The 22,135-nt window shown below is 36.2% G+C and overlaps 1 protein-coding gene across 1 annotated transcript in view; it reads left to right on the forward strand.

The window, feature by feature from the left end:
- THSD7B (thrombospondin type 1 domain containing 7B) overlaps positions 1–22,135 on the forward strand; it is a 730,694-nt gene that overhangs the window by 666,546 nt on the left and 42,013 nt on the right. Inside the window, exon 17 of the mRNA XM_004774248.3 lies at positions 19,686–19,827. Within this exon, the coding sequence (XP_004774305.2) occupies positions 19,686–19,827 (142 nt within the window). The remainder of the gene's footprint in view (positions 1–19,685; positions 19,828–22,135) is intronic.

The following is a 22,135-nucleotide window of genomic DNA, read 5'->3' on the forward strand; positions in this document are numbered from 1 at the left end:
CTGACTCGGTTGGTTGAGCCTTTGACGCTTGATTTTAGCTCAGGTTGTGATCTCATGGGTCTTGTGATTGAGACCCATATCAGGCTCTATACTCAGTGGGGAACCCGCTTGAAGATTATCTCCTTCTGCCCCTCCCACCAACTCATGCTCCCTCCCTCTCTCTCTCTCTTGCTCTTTCAATCTCAGTAAATAAATAAATAAATCTCAAATAAATAAATAAATAACTTCTTTCTGTAGGGGGAGAAAAATCTGTCTTTCAAGACCTTTTCCTTATGATATATCATCACTGTATTATGGCCTCCAAAATCCAAGTACTCCTCTTTGTTCTGTTTTCTATACTTCTTTATTCCAAAATTGTAATATTTAATTATAAGAACATGCAAAAATGCCATATATGCCCCTTTTGTCAGTCTATTCAGTTTCTTCTTTCTGTATCTATCTTTTCAAAAGAAGTAGTCCGAGAAGATTGGTATGGTAGGCTTCGTATGTCTTGGCATGCTTTCCATCATATTTATAGCTATCGGGCCAACTAAACAGCCCTAAAACAGACACATCCTAACAACCAAGAGATAAACACTTTCTCAAAGGGGCGAAAGTGGTATAATATAGAAAAAATATTTCCTGATTCATAATACTTTTGTTGTGTTCTTTGCATAATTTCAAATCAACTTGTTTAACTTAAAAGTTATTCAAATATTAATCCAGATAATTTAACGATTTACTATGTTGGTTTGGTTTGGAAGTACTCAACTTTCACTTTAAAACAGAATGAATTATCTTTTATATATAAGTAAATATCCCTTTTGCTGATCATTCTTTAGGAGGATTCTGATTTTAAAAATATATTTGTGTATATGTGTGTTTACATATGTATACATACGCATACATTTCTATATGTGTCAATGAAGATAGGTACAGATATACATATAGATCCATCATGAATGACTTATCAGTCACATACAACTATTTAAAATGTCACTTATTACAAACTCCTTCAAGTGAAGTTTATATTAGATGCCTACTTAATATTTTAATTATTAAGTATTGAATGTAAGCTTTGGAGAGTTTATACATTGCTTGGTACTTTTGCAGATCTGTATTGCACTGTTCTAATCCTTAAAAAACTCAGAATCTCAATGAAGAGAAAAAAAGTTATTTATATGAGTAGCAAAAGGAGAGAATAATATGAAACAGTTAAATATATGTCAGTTTTTAAATCTTAATATGGACTTAAAAGAGAATGAGACTACTGTAATCCCATGAGGGTGAAAAAGACTCCCAGTAAAAGTCCTATATCTTGCAGGCATGATGAACATATAGAAAGTCCCTAAACACAGGCAAAAAGCATGAGTACATACTGGCTGATACATCTTCTAAGGACAGGGCAGAAGCTATCTTACCGGAGTCTAGTGTAGCTGATAAAAAACTCAGGGGATTCCGTTAAATGGGAACCAAGAACAAAAGTTTAGAATGCTGGATTAATGAATTATATTGAATTTGCAGTACATAGAATTAGTATGCATTTTGATAGCTGCATACTTCGTAAAAACTTCCATTATAGATAATCCTTTAATTAGACTTCATTTAGCTGTGTGTCCAAACATCATCTGGTTGCTCATACAAGCAGATAAAGCTTCTGCAACCAAAATCTTTTATCCTAGTTAAACATACTCTGATCAAGTATCAGACACTGCTAGCTGTATCTCGATTTGTATTTATCTTACATTGAAATAAAGTGAATTGACTTCAGTGCGATTCATCAAAGTGTATACAAATTGAAGTCATGTGAGAGTTGTTCTTTGAGTCCCTAAGATGTGTAGTTCAATTCCTTCTCCCTTCTCTCTCTCCTGGTTCTTCTCCTCCTCCCCCTCCCTCTCTCCTTTCCCTTCTCTGCCTTGACTTTCTCTTCCTCTATTATTCCTCTTCCTCCTCCTTTTTCTTTTCAAAATTGGTAGTAATATGTAATATTTTCTATGGTCCAGTAACAGTGGATAGGTCAGCACATTTACTCATCTGTTACTATAGATTTTACACTATTTTTAAAGGTTTAAACTAAGTTAATAAAACAAGATGATTATAGAGAAAGTGCATTGCCATAGAAACAATAGAAGGGTATAATAATATTTAATATTTATTTGCTAGTTTCATAAATGTGTAAGCTACTATGTGGTATTTCACAAAAAAGAATATTTTGAAACTAGTATTTCTGGTAGCCCAGAGTTCCAAAATCCGTGGATATGAGAGAGGGAATGTGGTATATTGTTTTGAAATTTTGTAATATTAGTATATTGTAAGTAGCCAATATTAGGGGGTAATTTAAAAGGAAATCTCAGCACAACTTTGGAAAATTCAATTATGGTGGGAGCTGTAAAAACAAGGTAAAACTTTTATATGTATTTTCCCTCTGATTGTGTGTGCATGTGCACACACAGCCACCAGAGAAAAGATTAAGACGATAAAACTAGGTTCTTCAGAATATGTTGATGTCTGCTGAAGAAATCCAAAGTAAAAGAAATAGTATTGTAATTCCACACCTTCACATATCTGATCTCACGAACATATTATGAGGGTTTTGGGATAGATATGATCATGATCTACTGTAGATGAGGACACAAAGCTAAGTAATTATCCCAGAGCATAATAGCTACTAATTGTCCTAGTCAGTTACAAAAACTTTTTCAGGTTCTTTTTTCTATTAAGGGTTAGTGAAAAACTTTGAGATAGATTTTTTAAAATACACTTCAGCTCTTTCATTTTCATTAGTAAATAAAACTATTTGCCCTCTTTTCTCTGCTCTTCCCTACTTAGACTTTTACATTTCCAGAGAAATTACAATGGGAATAACTTTGTTAATATAAAACATTCTTTATTCTCTCTGAAAATGACCCTTAGTTTGAAAGAAATAAGCTGAAATTTTTGTTGGGCAACTTTTTGCCATAGAGCATCGTTGTAATTAATACAGCAAATTACTGTTGCCACGGACAATTGCATAATACATGAAAATAGATCATTGTATACAATCTTTGTCATAATTGCATTTAGAATAATGGAATTCTACCTGTATTATCAAACACCTAAAAAATTGAGTTATGATTCCCTGATTTTTAAACAGTCTTAGACCTTGGAACTCTCCAATGTCCATCAGGCCTCAGGCATTGTCTTTTCAGTGTTAGGAAACAAATTTCTTTGTGTTTAAAATGCAGCAGCTATACAAACTAACTGTCAAAGTCATTTACTAATTCAAGAAAGTACAGTGCAAAAGAAGAGGAAACTGTTTTTAAAAATGTAGTGGTTATCTTTAGATACCTTATCACTAAATAGAACTTATCTGGGAATCTAGACCTTGGAAGAGTTAGTTTCTCGTTAAGTATTTGCTTAATGACAAGGAATGACTCAACCAATTGCCAAGAGAATATAGTTAGAGAAACTGAGGCATCATCAAAAACAAAAGACACAAAGTCAATGAAATGTTATGTTTAGAATACATAATATAATTCTGTTTTATAACTGTAAAAATTTATGAAAGAGCAATATTCTGTTCATGGAGTTTTCTGAATTAAGATCTATGAAAAGTACATGGTGTAGCAGTTTCAGTTTAATTACTTTTATTTTTTTATTTTTAAAGATTTTATATATTTATTTATTTGACAGAGAGAGACAGCAAGAGAGGGAACAGAAGCAGGGGGAGTGGGAGAGGGAGAAGCAGGCTTCCCACTGAGCAGGGAGCCTGTTAGGAGTTTGATCCCAGGACCCTGGGATCATGACCTCAGCTGAAGGCAGACGCTTAACAACTGGGCCACCCAGGTGTCCCCAGTTTAACTACTTTAAGTTGAGGCTACACTGTTGACTGGTAAGAGAATGAATTATTGGAATTATAAACACTGTGTATCTAGAGGTATAGTCCTACATATCTATATCTATATATAGATATATAAAACATTATTTAGATGATTACCTAGGGAAGTAAATGATAAAAACATATGAAATAAATGATAAAACATATGAAATAAATAATAAATGATAAATGGGAAATAAATGATAAACCATATGAAAACCCCTGGTGATTTAGCATGGGGCTCCCACTTCCTATATCCCTCACTCCCTCCCATCCCTATTCCTGTCTTCTCTCTCCCCCCTTTCTTCCTTTCCCTTTTTCTTTACCTCAATCTCCAAATTATATGCATGCATATTTTTATAAAGAAGCCAGAAAGGTTCAGAATATTATTTTTGCATTGATGCAGGTAGATTGCAAATCAGACCAATGACCTAGTAGTCTGCCAGATGGGACATTCTCTGGTCAGTAGCCAAATATGCTAAGAGATCCTCAGAACTTTGAAGTACATCACTCTGCTATATCTGAAGAATCTAGAATATGGGATCAGGAATAAAAGATGAGTTTCTTTTTCATGTATTAGCAAAATTTCAGCAAGGACAGTAGGTTTTTTGTAATTCAGGACCCAAACAATTTTATTAGTCTCCATGTTTTGCCATGTGTTCTAGAACTATTCACTAATTCACAGAATAAAGTGTTTACAGGATAGCTAGTGAACATTTACACTGGCTTATACAGTAAGTTAGGATATGAGCATTTATTAGACAGTTATAACTGCTCAAAACCCACTAGAGATGCATTCACTTTAGTTTAAGGGTTGCACATTTCCCTATAAATGGCTTGTTGTGAATAATGTAAATGTGCATCCCTGAGAATAAATTAAATACATTTCCTGCTATTGGTAATGTGTTAGAACAGTTGAGCCATAAATCACTTGAGCAGCATTTATAGATTACTATACTCTATCTAGGCCAAGCTTGTAAATATCTATGTAACTCATAATTCAATGATTTACAACCCACTAAAGGAAACCTTAGAGATTTTTCTCTTGTTTTTTTTTTTCTCTCTTCTCATATGATAGCAATAAACATCTACCTCAAGATATTCATTTTCAATGCTTTTATAAAGCTTTACTTTTTAATAGAAGCCAGAGGATTTAATGTATAACAAGAAGAATCAACCAGAAACCTGTGCAGTGACTCTCGCTCCTCATAGGTGGGTCTTTACTCATCCTTTCGCCCTTTCCCTTCCAAGTCCTCCTTCCTGGAAGACAGAGGAATTCTCTGCAAGCTTGTGACCATAAGAAGTGACCGTTTTCCAATTCAGGCTTCCTTTGTGCTCTGTTTTCTTTCTCCACTCTCCTCCTCCCGTCTCCTCCCACGACTTCTCCCCACTTTTACGCACACACACCCACAATCGTGTAGACCAAGCAGGCACATTTTTGTTTGCACCTGTCTCCATCAGTTTTATAACTTAAGATACACCAGAAGCAAAATGGGCATTCAGATTTGGAAACGATGTAGACCATTGGTTTCAATGTATCCTTGGAATCACTCTTTAAGTAAAAACAAATTGAAAACAAAACAAAATAACCCAACAAAAAAACCAAACCCAGTGTTTCTCTGTGCTAGGCATATTGTATGTATATATTACTTTATACTTATAGAATAGTGTGATTAGCCCCTTTTTATTAGTGGGGAAAGTGAAATGTTTGAAGACTTATAATAGCTGATGTTGCAGGGTCCAGATTTGAAATTGAGCCTAATTTAAAGCATCTATATTCTTTTTGGCTTGAACTTTCTCCATAACTCTGGCAAGAGATTCTTATGAAAACTAGTCATGTCCATTGACTATAATGCTCTGAAAATTTGCCTCTGTGAACTGTGTTTGAGTTTCCAAACTTAGAGTAGCCTCTCCCCTCCCCCTCGACCCTACTGATGACATTTACCTAAATTGCTTTCTTTGGCCTTTTTCTTGTTGCATTGGACTTCTAAGAAAACACCATACTTCTTGGAATACCCTCCAAATTATCCTTTGTACATCTGAGTCTATGTCAATAGGGAGTTGAGAAACCTTGCAATGAGGAATTCTGTTTATGCCCCTCCTGTGCACCTACCATCCCCAAAGACTCTGCTTCAGCAGTCATTAGCCCTCCTCATACTCACTGACTCACATTCGAGAGTCTGATTGTCATTGATTTTGTGCTCCACCAATTTTCAATTTGTTTTTGGTGACACCTGATTGAGTGGCTCCAACCTCTGGGTAACTGGTGATGAGTTGGAACTTGATGGCTCTTAGTTTTCATTTAGATGATGCTTTGCTGAATCCACTGCTGCCTTGTAGCACAGTCCAGCATGGACCCCTTCCCTCACCAAGTGCCTTATATGTTTGTAAAATGCTTTTTGTTATTTAGAGTGCTCTCAAACTTATTTTATTTTCTTCATTGTGAATTATTTGTGGTGAATCTATGAGTGAAGAAACAGACATGGAGAGATGACTTCTGTTTCCAAAGGGAATAGCTTTAGTTTGTTAAGGAAGCAGGCTTCTTTTGATGCCCCTTTTGTAACCACAATGTGCTAAAATAGGTTCTTGAAATCTCTAACTTTCTATATAGGCTGGTTTTGACATAGCAACATCCAGATTATGAAACAGTGTACTTGGAAGATTTCAACCACCCATATAATGTAGAATGGGGCATGAAGACTACTTAACTGCTATCGTAATTCTTCTTGCTATTTAATTAATATTGGTGAAACAGTATTTATAAAGTAGGTATATAAAGGTAATACATGATACCATTCTTGATATCTAAGAAGATAACAAGGGGGTTCTGATTTCTGTTCTTTGTATTATACTGTATATATACTATATATATATGTTCTTTGTATATATGTTCTTTGTATTATACTATGTGACTATGACAGGGTGTTGACACTATTGGAAGCTCAATTTACTAATCTATAAAAGTGAGGATAATCATTATTCTTTAGAATTTCAAAAATTATTTTAATTGGGATTATAAGTACATCAAAAGTTAATAATGTGGACAATTTTAAGACAGAGTTGGAGCCCAAATTTACTTGTAATATTTCCAATTGCTCACTGCTTTCTGCAAGTAAGTATGAGTTTTCTCTAGGATGTATGAAGAGAGTAACTATTTTAACTTTTTAAGATAGTGAAATATAAAATTTAATTTTTTGAAATGACTCAATTGCTTTCTTTGATCTATTTGAGAACTTTCTTTACTGTCAATGATATTTCATTATTATGATGGCTATTATTAAAACTTCAGTATCAGACTACTGTGTTAATGGTTTTGAACTCGGGTTTGTGATCTATATTCCATTTCACTTGTGATTTCGATTTCATCCCAAATGTAAGTTTCATATCCAAGTAGAAAAGGCCAGGTTTTCACCTTGAATTTTAAACATGTGTTTACAGTATGTGAAGGTTACCCTACAAAGCCTTCTCTATATCATTTCAATCCCCCAAGTTGGTAAAATGGGAAAAAAAATGTGAAAATATATTTACCCCTATGGTACACTACAGCGCTGATTGCCAGGGAAACTCTCCGTACAATGGCATGTCTGATCAGTTATAATGGAAATTCTCTTGGTGGCTTTTGTACACACTTCAGATTTTTGAAATTTATGTAGTGTTCTCCAAATCTTAATCCCCTTTCCATTTTGGTTACAATATTCATATCACCTTGAAAAGTATCTGGGGGCATGCCTGGATGGCTCTTTTGGTTAAGCGTCTGCTTTCAGCTCAGGTCATGATCTCAGGGTCTTGGGATTGAGCCCCACATCAGGCTCCCTGCTCAGCAGGGTGTCTGCTTCTCCATCCCCCTCTGTGTTCTCTCTCAAATTAATAAATTAAAAAATCTTTAAAAGAAAGAAATGTATCTGTGAGTAATTATAAGTGAATTATATTTTCTTAAAGGATATAATGTGTTTGGCTAGATTAACTTTATCCTATCTCACTAGTATTCTTTAGTTCTTCATATTTATCTGTAGGGTTTTGAAGTTTTAAATAGTACACTTACTGTGTGGCAGTAATAGAAAAAATGGTAATTCTGAAATGACATATATAAATAGTATGGGGTTTCTACATTCAAATTATCTTATAATTGCAGATCTTATAGAGACCAAATTCCCACACCCAGTTTGGTTTTTTTTTTCCCTTGTTTCGGAGGACCCTCAGATAAAATAGAACTTCTCAATTTGTTTGCATGTCTTATTTTCTAGATGGTAAATTCCAGGTTGAAAGGCATATGTTAGGTACACAGCTGTGTTGAGTAAATATTTGCAGGAAATAGGTTTGAAATTTATGAAAAGCCTAGATACATTTGTATTCTCTTTCCTTCCTGTCTCTCTTTTTATCATTGGCACTTTGAGAAAGTTATTTAACCTGAATAAATCAGGAAAATTAAAATAATCATGCACAACTCAGAAGTTATAGTAAGGATTAATACATATAAGTTATTTAGCACAGTGTCTAGCACCTAAGTACAAAACTAAATTGAAAATAGTGTATATTAGACCAATATTAAGTGCCATCTATGTGATGAATTCTATGTTAGACCTTGGGATATAATGATGAAGAGCCCTTTTCCTCAAGGAATATACAGTTAATGAGGAATGCAGAAAATTTCTAATCAATTTCAACAGAGTAGCAGGTGTTAAAAAGCAAAGGGGGTCGTGTCAGTGTATATTGGCACATTTCCTAACACCTGGGAGGATCCCTGAAGTTTTCCAGGCAGAAAATATACATATGTCAACCTTAGAGATGAGTAAGGGTTAGGTAGGCAGAGTAGATGATGGAGGAAAGGGAAAAAAAGATGAAAGAAAAGATTCAGTGTGAGCAAGAGTCTAGAACAATGCTGTGACTGGAAAGAGCGAGCCCAGGTCAGCCTCCCATGTGGGTGCCCTCTATGTTATTAGCCCCCTCTGTGGAACTTACGGCACTCTTCTTCTGGCAGATGAAGTGGTTCTGGCCAACCAATGATCAGATTCTCCTGAGAGGAAAGGGGCCCAAGGATCTTTGATGGGAGGGGAAAGGCAAAAATAGAGAGTGAGATCTTAGACACATTCTAGGTACAGTGTTTAACCCCTTTTCTTTGGTTTATGGTCAGACTGGGAATGGTGGAAGGGCACAAACATTAAAACAGTAACACAGAATTGAGTCTTTTTTAATCTCCTGAGTTCTGAAGAGTGGCCCAGCACTACTTCCCTGCTGGCAGACACCACCTCTCTGCTGAGGTTCTCCTTGCTGACAGCATCCTTGGGGGGCCCATCACACACCAGGAATTGCATTGCACTTTTTTGCTTATGTTGGTTTGGTTTTTTATTTGGTTCTTGGATGGTTGGGGCTTAGAATGAAGAAAGATAAGTAAGATCACATAAATAAGAGAAGGAAAGGAGAAAAAGAAAAAAAGGAATGGTAGAACGATGACGTTGAGTTTGTGTGACCTCAATTCAAATGGCAGTTGTCACCTAGGGATCCTCCAGGTGGCATATAGTTAGTTATGACCATATGCTTCCTTGTTTCTTCATTAGCATCTCCTAAATATTGGTGGGCCAGTACCACTTAAAATTCTCTTATTGACAAAAAGCTTCAAAATAATTTCACATTTATAGAAAAGTCACACCATCAGTTTTTAGGCTTGTAACATATACTTTATCTTTCCCTGCCCTGTACATACAGGTACCACTTTCTCCACATGGACACACACACACACACGTATATATGAAAAAATAATGGTATACGTGTGCGTATATACACACTCTTTTTTCTGGACCACCTGCATATGTTGAAGGCATCATGCCCTTTACTCTCTTAAGATTGACTATTCAGGGGCCGCCTGGGTGGCTTAGTCAAATATCTGACCCTTGATTTTGGCTCAGGTCATGATTTCATGGTTGTGAGATGGAATCCACTTGACTCTCTCTTTCTCCCTAATATATGTGTATATTTTGTGTGTGTGTGTGTGTGTGTATACACACATATATATTTTTTACATATATAAATTGACCATTCAGTATGCATTTCCCAAGTATAGGATATTCTTTAACATGATCATAGCATAGGTAACAAATTCAGGAATACATCACCGACAATACTTGCAGCTAATCTGTGGACTGTATCTTCAAGTTCTCAATGGTCCCAATAATGTCTTTTCTAACAGTTATAGTCTGTTGTTTACAGTATCCAGACCATATTGCACTTAATGGTTGTACATCTTTGGTCTCTTCTGTCTCTTTCTTTCATGACTTTGACATTTTTGAAAAATGTAGGTCATTATTTTGGACTGTGTTTGGTTATTCTTCCTTCTTCATTCCCAAGCTTCAATAATAATGTAAGCAGATGACACCATTTATAAGACATAAATGGTGATTGGATAGGCCATACATCATTCTTTTGTTCCAGGGTCTCTGATTGGATTATGAATTTATACCTTCACTACTCCTTAGTCATAAAATACCAACCAGAAGGACTATATGGGGATGTCCCTGACTATTATAAAATCTTCACCCAAACATCTTAGCCAAGCAAAAATCTCTAGATATTTATGTGTCATCCTAACTTCCTCCTAGCAGTAGGCCAGGAAAGCTTTACCAGGAACATTATTTCATGTTGATGATATGACAGCTTTTGCCCCTGCTCTTGTCAGTTTCATTACACTTAGACATGTGGCACTCCTCTTTCCAATTAACTCTCTAAATACGGTGCACCAGCCCCTAGAATTTGAGCATCTTTCAGGAACTATGTTCTCCTCAAAGGCAGGAAGCTAGGTTGTTCATCATCCTATCCATAACTTGACTCTCCCACTCTTCAGCCTCTGACTTTTCTTGCTTTTTGGTTAGTTTCTAATCCATAGTTCCTTGTGTCTGTTCTCTCTCTCCTTTTCCATCTCTAATTACCATTGTCCAGACTAAATTCTTCCCAGGTTAAAATAAATAGTCACAGTAACCAAGTCACGATTCAGCTCTCTGGTACATTGTTCTTCCCACTGTCCCCCCCTCAATGTACTCCTCAAGTACCACTACTATACAAGTAGAATAGTTGGAGATACTGAAGATCAAATTAGCCCTCCCCAATTCAAATCCTGGATTGAGCACCTACTATGAAATTGTTATATTCTTTGAGCTTCAATTCCATCATCTGTAAAAAGGAGGGTATTAAAAGTATGCCTAGATCACCAGGAGGTTGAAGGGCTTCATGTAATAATCCCCACATAATGTCCACCATAGTACTCGGCATATGTTTGAACTCTAAAATGTTACCTGTTGGTATTTAGGGTTCAAGACAACATTCAGAATATGGTTTCAGTCTCCACTGGTTATTATCCATTTAATGCCCCAAAAGACAAACAGAAGCTCTAAGACTATTCTGCTATATATAGGGTTATATGTCTTTTTGGACCACTCAGATCTGGGTTAAAGTATAGAATAAACAGAGCCCATCACTGTAGGGCCTAGAAATCCAACCTCTGCCCCTTCTGACTGACCAGTAACTTTAGTTTATGGTACTTTAATTTCTCATCAGGTTTGCTATGTTGTCATAGTAAATATTCCTTTTTGCATGCAACTCTTTACCTATGCAAAATATATCATTAAGAGTTAACCACACTTGCAAATCCACAACTCTAAGAATTCAAAATGCTTACATTCATTAATTTCATTAAACTCACTAAGTATCCCAAAGCCACTTTAGTAGACAAAGATTTGAAATATATAGTAACATTTCCTTTATTTTGAAGATGAAAAACATCAGGGGTTCCTACTGATGACCTATAGGAGTTCATTTAAATTCTACATTAAATTTATATCTCCTTTTTTTCTATACTAAGAATATACTTTTTCAAGGACAGTGAAGATAAAAGAAACAAAATATATAATAATTACACATTTGCTTTGTTCCATGTAACACAGAAAACATTCTCAGAAGTATAATACTTCTAGGACCAACATGAGTACCTTAAAATGTCAGTATTTTTTCCATAGGCTTGTGTTTTATATTTGAATTTTATCTATCTCTTCATGTAAATCCTACATGTAAATTTGGCTTACCACAAGTCCTTTTGGACATATAAAACTCTGTGTCCAATAAATCCCTAAGAAAGGATTTCTAGAAACCTCATTCCTTGAGTTCTTACATATTGTCAACAGTTTATGCATGGTATTTTAATTGAAAGCTTTGTTGGACATAAAATTCTTTGGATCATGTTTGTTTGTTTCTTTGTTTTCTTTGTATATCTTTATAATAACTCTGCAGTTTTTGATGGTATGAAGTTTCTTGTCTTAAAATCATATGCATGTGGCATCTGTTTTGACTTACTTTTCTATTTGTTAGTTTTTCTCAAACACTTTTATCTCTTGTTAAATGTTTTTTAATTCCTTTTTTCCATTTTTTGTTTTTCTTGAGCAAAAACAGTTGGTTTTTTGTTCTTGTATTTCTCCTAGTTTTATCTTCATTTCTCAAAATATTTCTTTTATTTCTACTTACTGAGTTCTATCACTAAAAGTCTGTGTTTTTCTAATTATTGTGTTTTTTCATATCTTGTGCCATTTTCTAAATTCTGATTTGTTTACTTTGAAATAGTGGTTTTCATCTGCTTTTCATGCATGTCTTCCTACTATACTTTCTTATCTATGGGTATCCTATTGTGACCTTTATTATCTTTCTTCATAATACTGTTATTTGGAATTTGAATTTGATATTTTCATTGCTTTTTGTTGTTGTTGTTTTGGGGCGGGGGAGGGTGAGAGAGACAGGAGGAGGGGCAGAGGGAGAGAGGGAGAGAGAGAATCTTAAGCAGGCTCCATGCCCAATGCAGAGCCTGAGGTGGGGCTGAATCAAAAGTGGGTTGCCTAAGCAGCTGAACCCCCAGGTGCCCTGTTATTTGGAGTGAGGTCAAATTTTGTGAACTTTTAGGAGGGAGCTGTGATTGAGGATTGTTTTTCCTAATTTCATTTTTGTGGTCCAGGGCTCATTTATTCTTTCTCTCTTTTGTTTTGTTTTTAGTGCTGAGAACAATAGCAGCTTCCTTTTTGAGATTTTCCGGATCCTGTGTCCTTCCCCCTTCATTTACTGGTCCTTTCTTTTCCTTCAGTGCTAGTTTCCCTGTTTTTCTCAATTTGGAAACTCCTCCCACCCATTTCTCTTCAGTGCAGGAAACTGTCCCAGAAAGGAGTTTTGGCTTGTTGATATTACAAGTTCATTGGACTCATACTGTATCAACACCCAAAACCTCTCCATGGACCCCTTATGGTCACCTGCTTTTAGAGTATACAAAATCCTCCTGTGTTCAAGTTTAATTTTTCATTTCGGTGTTTTTGGGTATGTCAGATGCCTCTTTTTTACTTTCTGCTTATTGGATACAGATGTCATATATGTGCTGCAACTTCAATCATTGGTCTCCCTGTTCATAGTTTGTTTATGGGGATAACTCCTCAATTAATTTTACTAAAGCATATTATCCATATGTTTCTGTCTTTGCTCTTCCTATTGGACCGTGTTATCCAAAGAACTTTTTTTTTCATTTCTGTAACCATCTTCTCAGAATTCTTGAGAATATTTTTAAGCATAGGAGACATGAGTAACAATTCTTCAGGTCCAGATTTTTTTCCTATAGAGGTCTGGTCATCCCTTATCAACCTTTGAGAATCAGGGTTTCATTTTTTAAATTTTTATTTTAACCCCAGTATAATTAACATAGAGTGTTATATCAGTTTCAAGTCTACAAGATACTGATTCAACAACTCTACGCATTACTCCTTGCTCATCACAGAAACAAAGTAAAAGTAAACTACAAACAAAAGTAAAAGCCTACACCAAAATAAAAAGCTTTGGCATATTTATGAAAACTAGTAAAATACAAAGAGAACCTACTGAATAAGAGAAGATGTATCTGATAGGGGCTAATATTCAAAATATATAAAGGACAACTCAACACCAAAAATACAAATAATAAAATTTAAAAATGGACACAATTTTTTTCATATGTCTGTTAGTCATTTGTATGTCTTTTTGAGAGAAGTGTCTATTCATGTCTTCTGCCCATTTTTTGACTGTTTTATTGGTTTTTTGAGTGTTGAGTTTGAGAAGTTCTTCACTTGATCTTAGCAAAGTGATCTTTGAAGCGATGAGTTTGAGAAGTTCTTTATAGATCTTGGATATCAGCCCTTTATCTGTAATGTCATTTGCAAATATCTTCTGCCCACTTCCCATAAGTGGGCTGCCTCTTAGTTTTGTTGACTACTTCCTTTGCTGTACCAAAAGTTCATTTTTGCTTTTGTTTCATTTGCCTTTGGAGACATGTCTTGAAAGAATACTATGGCCAATGTCAAAGAGCTAACTGCCTATGTTCTCCTCTAGGATTTTGATGGATCTTTTCTCACATTAAGGTCTTTCATCCATACTGAGTTTATCTTTATGTTTGGTGTAAGGGAATGGTCCATTTTCATTCTTCTATATGTAGCTGTCCAGATTTCCCAGCACCAGTTATTGAAGAAACTGTCTTTTTTCCATTGGATAATTTTTCCTGATTTGTCAATGATTAGTTGACCATAGAACTGAAGGTTCATTTCTGGAGTCTGTATTCTGTTCCCTTGGTCTATGTGTCTGTTTTTGTGCCAATACGATGCTGTCTTTGTGATCATAGCTTTGTATGATATTTGTATTATAGCTTAATTGCAGGCAGGGTGATGCCTACAGCTTTGTTTTGTTTTTCATCCTAGCCTTGCCAATTTGGGGTCTTTTATGAAAAAATGTTCAACATCACTTACCATCAGAGAAATACAAATCATAACCACAGTGATATACCACCTTACACCAGTTAGAATTGCAACAATTAACAAAACATGAATCAAATGTCAGTGGGGAGAAAGGGGAACAAGCTGCAAGTTGGTACAGGCATTCTGAAAAACAGTATGGATGTTCCATAAGATGTTAAGAATAGAGCTACCCTATGACCCAGCAATTGCACTTACTGGGTATTTACCCCAAAGATACATAGTGAAAAGAAGGGGCACATATACCCCAATAGCCTAACTATGGAAGGAGCCAAGATTCCCTTCGACAGATGAATGGATTAAGAAGATGTGGTACATATACACAATGGAATATTATTTCATCCCAACCATCAGAAATGGTGACTACCCACCATTTGCATCACCATGGTTGGAAGTGAAGGGGATTATGTTAAGTAAGTCAAACAGAGATAGACAATTATCATATGATTTCACTCATATGTGGAACACAAGCAATAGCACAGAAGACCATAGGGGAAGAGAGGAAAATCCAAAGGGGGAGAAATCATAGAGGGAGATGAACCATGAGAAACTATGGACCCTGAAAAACAATCTGGGGATTTCAGAGGGGGAGGAGAGTGGAAGCAGGTGGTAACAGGGTGATGGGTATTGAGCAGGGCACATGCTGTGATGAGCACTGGGTATTATACTTAACTAATGAATCACTGAACACTGCAAAAAGGACTAATTATGTACTATACAGTGACTAACCGAACATAATAAAAAAATAAAATGCAAAATCAAAAGAACAGACACAAGACATAAACAGACATTTTTCCAAAGAAGACATACAAATGGCCAATAGACACATAAAAATATGCTTAACATCACTAAGCATGAGGGAAATGCAAATCAAAACCACAATGCAGTATTACTTCACACCTGTCAGAATGGCTAGAATCAAAAACACAAACAAGTGTTGGCAAGGATGTGGAAAAAGAGAATCAGAATTTAATTTTACTAAAAATTTTCTTACAAAGCACTGTGATGGTATCTTGCAAATCTTTTTTACACCTTTTTTCCAAATAAGAAAAGTCAATGGCATTATATATCCATATTTGCCTCATGAGAGATGTGGAGAAAAATAGTCTTCTAGCTTCTCTCAGTGGGACTAATCAATGAAATGAAGGAGAGACTATCTCAGAATGATCAAATAAATTCTATAACAACAAAAAGTATGCATTTTCTGTATCTTGTGGGAGTTGACAAGGCCAGACCATAAAATTATGCTGATTTCCAGACAGGAAGTACGCTGAGTGACTAAAATGCACATATACCTGGGTTTATGTGTGGTTTTACTAAATGGTGTTTGTTAGTAGCTAAGTATTAGAAAAATATCAAATTATACATTTGTATTTGGGTTTCTTTAAAATATCTAGATTAACTGTCATCCTTTAACTGGGTAAATAAAAACTCATTTGTTGATGTGTTTTATTAAGTTAATGATGGATGCTATTATTTTGTGAATTATCATCTAGAATTTATAGAAAATGTGTGAGAATAAGAAAAAAGATTACATTCTCTTTTTATCAGATATACAGATATATGGGGAATTCTTACATTTTGGCACTATGATGGTAGTCCAGGGTTGACCATTTGTCTACTAATGGTAGCTTAGAAATATCATCTTACTGCCTCAGAAGAACCAAGTTATCCCACATAGCAAGTATTTATTATTTACATTCTTTATGCCAAACTTGGAACAAATGTTCCAGAAAATTAAGACATGGACTCTCTTCAAATAGCCCATGGGAAAGAATGAACACACATTGATACATGTACAAGTGCAATGGGAAATGTGGACTAAATGACGATATTCCATTTTTATGGGTATAAGGGAGTCACTGAAGGTTCTCAGATGGGATATCTGATTTAATTTTGACAGTTGAATACCAATATTCAGGTTAGGTCCAAGGGTAAAGGACCTATTGTTAGAGAGAACAAAAGGTATAAAAGCACAATGTCATAAGAAAGGACTGAACTTTAAGGTAAGTGCTGGTTTTCAAAGGTAATAAGTTAGAAAATCTAGTCTCATAAAGGGGGCTTATTTACCAAAGACTAACTGGTTCTTATTGGTCATCTCTTTCACTAGCAAATAAACTTTAGCTATATAACCTTGATCTTTACACTAAAATTGATCCGAAGTTGACTTTGGGTTAGTTATACACACATCACTTTCTCACTTCATTTAGGAAATTGACAATATGTCTTTATATAAATACCCTAGAGGAGAGGAGATCCAGGTTTGTATTTGAGGAGTCTTGATCCAATAAAGAAATCATCCAGCCATAAGCCTCCTTTACCATTCTTTTTTATTTAGCTCCACTCTCTTCTTCCTTGTGACCAAGTCATTATTTTATGAACTTCCTATAACCTGCCAATAGAAAGAAATAAGGAGAAAACACTAACCTACCTATCACTTGTTAGCAGTTGCTAGGGCATTTTTTTAAGTGGAACGTAAAAATATTGCCTAAGATTAGATTGGATTGTGTTTGTGGACTCCAGTCATCCACACTTTCCCCTCTCTATTTCTGTGGATAGAAAATTTGTAGAAGAGTTAGCTGCAGTGTTGGTTTTCAATATATTTATTTCTAGAAAGTAATTACCAAGGTCTACATGATTGTGAATGATTATGCTCAACTGAATATTTTTTAAAAATATTTATTAGAGAGAGAGAGAGAAAGAGAGCACAAGCTAGAGCAGGGTGGGCGGGGGGCACAGGGAGAAGGAGAAGCAGACTCCCCGGTGAGCAGGGAGCCTGACACAGGACTTGATCCCAGGACTCCAGGATCATGACCCAAGCCAAAGGCAGATGCTTAAAAGACTGAACCACCCAGGTGCCCTCAACTGAATATTTTAAAACCACATCCAGCAGAATTAGAGACTAATAGACAATGAGGTCTAAGGGAGGAAATGCCCAAATCTCATCAGGTTACATTCATGGCCTCTTTTCACTCAGGTTTAGATGAGGAGCTAAGATTTAGACTACATAAGTAAATTGTTCAAGGTGACATAATGATTTGATGTGTGCATGTGTTATTTTCTTTTTGCTTTATTTGATGGCTTAGACTAAGCAGGTACATAAATCCTAACATTTATTCATTTGGTTCTCAACACCAAGTGATTTTTTTTTTTTTAAAGGTAGAAAATCAGTAGAACACTAATCAGGGATATCTACCTAGATACCTTCATTTTTCTTTCATTGGCAAATCATTTAAGTTCTTATTCCTTCTTATGAGAACAAACAATCAAACTAATTGGTAAACTAATAATAAATTATTGGTAAGGATTTAGCATGGGATTCATTTGCAGATAATTAACTATAATTACCAGGTTTCACTGGCCCATCTAAAGACAATTTGATACAATTAAAATGTAAAATTAGTTTACGAATATTGACAGATTATCCAACTATAAAGTCACATGCATAAAAAATGTGTTTCAGTGGCTCTACTAAATATTTAAAATTAGCAGAAAATTTTGTGGCATTTTTTGCAAATTTCAGTGCAATCCAGTATTATCATTTTGATTAACAACCAAGATCCAGTTTACAGGTTGTGTTCTTGCTATAATATCTGAAAACTAAAAGGAATAAAAACAAATAAAATATCCCAATATAGAAATTATTACTTTAGTGACCTTAATTAAGAGGCTTTTATTTCTCCTGTGGTTTAAGTATCTATTGCCTCTTTAGATTTGGGGTCTGGAATTGTGTTGTTGTGACCTACCTAATGGTATTTAGTGAACAATTACTATGTAAAATACAAACCAATATTTTTAGAGATTGACATGGGAAGTAGAAACCATGATCTATCATTGCCCTCAAAGAGTTTATAAAGAAAGGAAGGAGCCAGGATAATAAAGAAAGAATGGCAGTATCATAAGGGCCGGTGCAGCGCTTAAGTATATGGGTATGTGTATGTGTTCAGAAACAAATCCTATACAGTAATTCCTGAGCACAGGTAGAGAGTTGCTCAGAAAGGAAGAGAAAAATTTATCTTTATTAAAAGAAGGAGTATCAGGATGCCTGGGTGGCTCAGTCGGTTAAGCCACTGCCTTCGACCCAGGTCATAATCCCAGGTCCTGGGATCAAGTCCTGCATCGGGCTCCTTGCTCATCGGGGAGCCTGCTTCTCTCTCTGCCTCTGCCTGCCACTTCACCTGCCTGTGCTCACTCGCTCTCTTTCTGACTAAATAAATAAATAAAATCGTAAAAAAAAAAAAGAGGAGTGTCAATAAAGCCTTTATTAGAGTTCTGAAGGGGGGCGGGAGGGTAGGATTTAGGACAATTGAAAGATTATTCCAGTAGGGGGAGCTTGAAGGTTCACCATGGGTAGAGCAGCTGGATGAAATGTGGCAGACAGGTTTACCTGGCTCAAGGGAATTATGTGAACTGAAGCTAGAAGAGGACCCATGGGCAAAGTGATAATTGCAGGAGGTCTTTGAAGTTCACATTTATACATTCGTTTTGTGGAAAGGTCAGTACGACGGGCAGGGGGCTCATCCCCTGTGGGTCAGAGGGCCTCCCAAATAAAAGGAAGTTCTGGCATATTGGCAATAGTGATTTTATAATTCTCTTTATATACCTGTTTGGGGGTATATTTTGATTTTCTCATTAAAATCTTCTGTGTAGTTATTTCTATTGGGCTAGACTATCTGAGGGCAAAGGGACCTGGTCTTCCTTTTTTCATTCATTTAAACATTCAAAATGCACTTATCTCTTGCTATGTGCCAGGCTATTTGAGAGCATAGAAAGTGTTAAATTGATGAAAGTAGTGTCTGTGTGCCTCATTCTACATGGAAGATTGCAAAGTAGCCATCACTATGACATAGAAAAAGAGCTTTCAGGTGGGAAAAATAAAAAAACAATTTATAGTGAATCACAAAATGGTTTTAGTTTCTAAATATTATGTTTAACACCTCAGTTGTGTCTTCCCTGTAGCTGTTATACATGTGGCTATACATACACAGATAATCATATATAATTTGCCAACTAACTCTGGGTCCATTCTAACTCTGCCTGCCCTTTGATTTTCACAGTCATGTGATCCTCACTCAACGCAGAGAAGAACCCGCCATCTGCTAAGACCCTCACTGAATTCAAGGACATGTGCTGAAGACTCACAGGTGCGCCCTTGCCTCCTCAATGAAAATTGCTTCCAGTTCCAGTACAATCTAACAGGTACAGTTGAAATCCACAGCAAGGCTATTTCCCCTGAACACTGACACATATACTAATGGGAGAATATATATTTGTGTGTGTGTGTGTGTGTGTGTGTGTGTGTGTGTTTTCATTCTTGGGATTAAGGTCTGACAGTAGAGTGTGAGAACATATTGCATGAAAGGCTGAGGATTTGACATTTCCAGTGTCCCTTCACAAAAGAAATGCCCACTCTTGGCATGTAGATCCAGCAAAGCCACCTGGAATCTATGAGTTTCAAGATGCTTAGAAAGAATTGGTGAAGTTTCAGAATAGAGCTGAATTAAGCCATGATAAACCAAAACAAGAAAAATATGCAGCAGAGGATAATTTACCATTTAGGGAAGAATGTAGTCATGCTGTCATAGAATTTAGCTCTTCTATGGCCTTTATTATTTCAAGAAGTTCAAGCTTATAACGTACTTTGCTCTCTGGGTCTCAGTGATGTTTAGGAGCCACTGGGAATCCCATCGCCCCTCATTATTCAGCCACTGCTCAGGTGTGGGCACCACGGTGCCTAATACCACAGTCTGTTTAGTTACCTTGGTTTGCTACCTGTCATTACCTGCAGGAGCAGATATACAAAATACCACCAAATGTGGAGCTGTGTTAAGTGTCAGCACTGAATTCATTACTAACCACCAAACCACCACATGCCCGCAGAGGCAAAGCAGCATCCTCTTGTGAAACCAGTTCCCCACTAAGGTCACAATGGCATGACTGAGATTTCCCACGTAGAAAACTTTATAGGGAATTCTAGGGGCCCATTTGATTGTCCTTATTGGCAAAAGATGACTTAGTGTGTTTGTCCTTTTGCTTTAGCTAAAGGTGCTTCAGATGTTTGATTTGTGTAGTAATTTTTCAGAAATACAGTATAATTTGTTATACTGGAAGAACACGTCTTTAAAATACTGATTTTATGGGGTGCCTGGGAGGCTCAGTTGGTTAAGCAACCAACTCTTGATTTTGGCTCAGGTTGTGTGAGATAGGCCCCTGCGTGGGACTCTGGGCTCAGCAGAGAAACTGCCTCTCCCTCTCCCTTTGCCCCTCCCCGATTTGCACACAAGCACCTGTGCCAGCTTGCATTCTCTCTCTCTCTCTCTCCTTCAAATAAAATAAAATACTGATTTTATTACACATGGGCTTACTATTCCTGTTAAACTCATAGATTACTTATCAAGCTTTGAAGATGTATTTTTTAAAAGATTTTATTTATTTGACAGAGAGAGAGGTCACAAGTAGGCAGAGCAGCAGGCGGAGAGAGGGGGGAAGCAGAGATCCCGATGTGGGGCTAGGTCTCAGAACTCTGAGATCATGACCTGAGCCGAAAGCAGAGGCTTAACCCACTGAGCCACCCAGGCACCCCTGAAAATGTATTTAAAGAGGTTCTCAATGTTTATCATCCAAGAGCATTTTTTGTAACTACACCAAAGTAAGAGGTTTTTTTTGTTATTGTTTTGTTTTATTTTGTTTTGTTTTGTTTAAGAATCAGATTAACTGGGACACCTGGGTGCCTCAGTCAGTTAAGTGTTTGCCTTCAGCTCAGGTCATTATCCCAGGGTCCTGGGATCAAACCCCACATCAGGCTCCCTGCTCAGCAAGGAGTCTCCTTCTCTCCCTGCCACTCCACCTGCTTGTGGGCTCTCTCTTTCTCTCCCTTTCCCTTTTCCCACCCCCCTTTCTGACAAATAAATAAATCTTTTTTTAAAAAAAATCAGATTAATTATAGGATAATTCATTCAAACTCCATTATCTGATTTATGATGCACCTACTCAAATCTATAAAATCTTCCCTCATGAGAGAATAATTTGAAAAAAGTAGATTTTTTTGTAATAAGCATATAGTCCTGAGGTACCTCTCTTTCCTTTCTGAGGCACCTTAGTGCCACTGTACTGAAGTATGAAATGATTTAAATGATTGGATTTATTCCTTGAAAATATTTTCAAGTTACATCAAACAGTAGCACTGTTTCTGGGTTCCTTTTCTCTCGGTTTTCACCCACAAACTGAGGATTCCAAACTAGTTTTCCTTTCCCATCCTAGTTAGTGCCTTTCCCATCCTCTTCAGTCAACAGGGACATGGTCTCTAACAAACCATTCAGCTCTTTACTTTTAGAAAGCAAACTTAGGAAGGTAACACACTTTTATTTGGTTGCTTATTAGTTTTGCAATGAAAGAATTGCAGGTGCTCTCTAAAGCCAGCTGCAAATGATTTTAGGGTTACACGTATATAGATATATATACACTGTCCTCCCTCACCAACGCAAATAATCAAAGGTTTGTTGTATTT

Source organism: Mustela putorius, unplaced genomic scaffold, assembly GCF_011764305.1.
Source record: "Mustela putorius furo isolate JIRA1106 unplaced genomic scaffold, ASM1176430v1.1 tig00003867_pilon_pilon_pilon, whole genome shotgun sequence".
Lineage (NCBI taxonomy): Eukaryota > Metazoa > Chordata > Mammalia > Carnivora > Mustelidae > Mustela > Mustela putorius.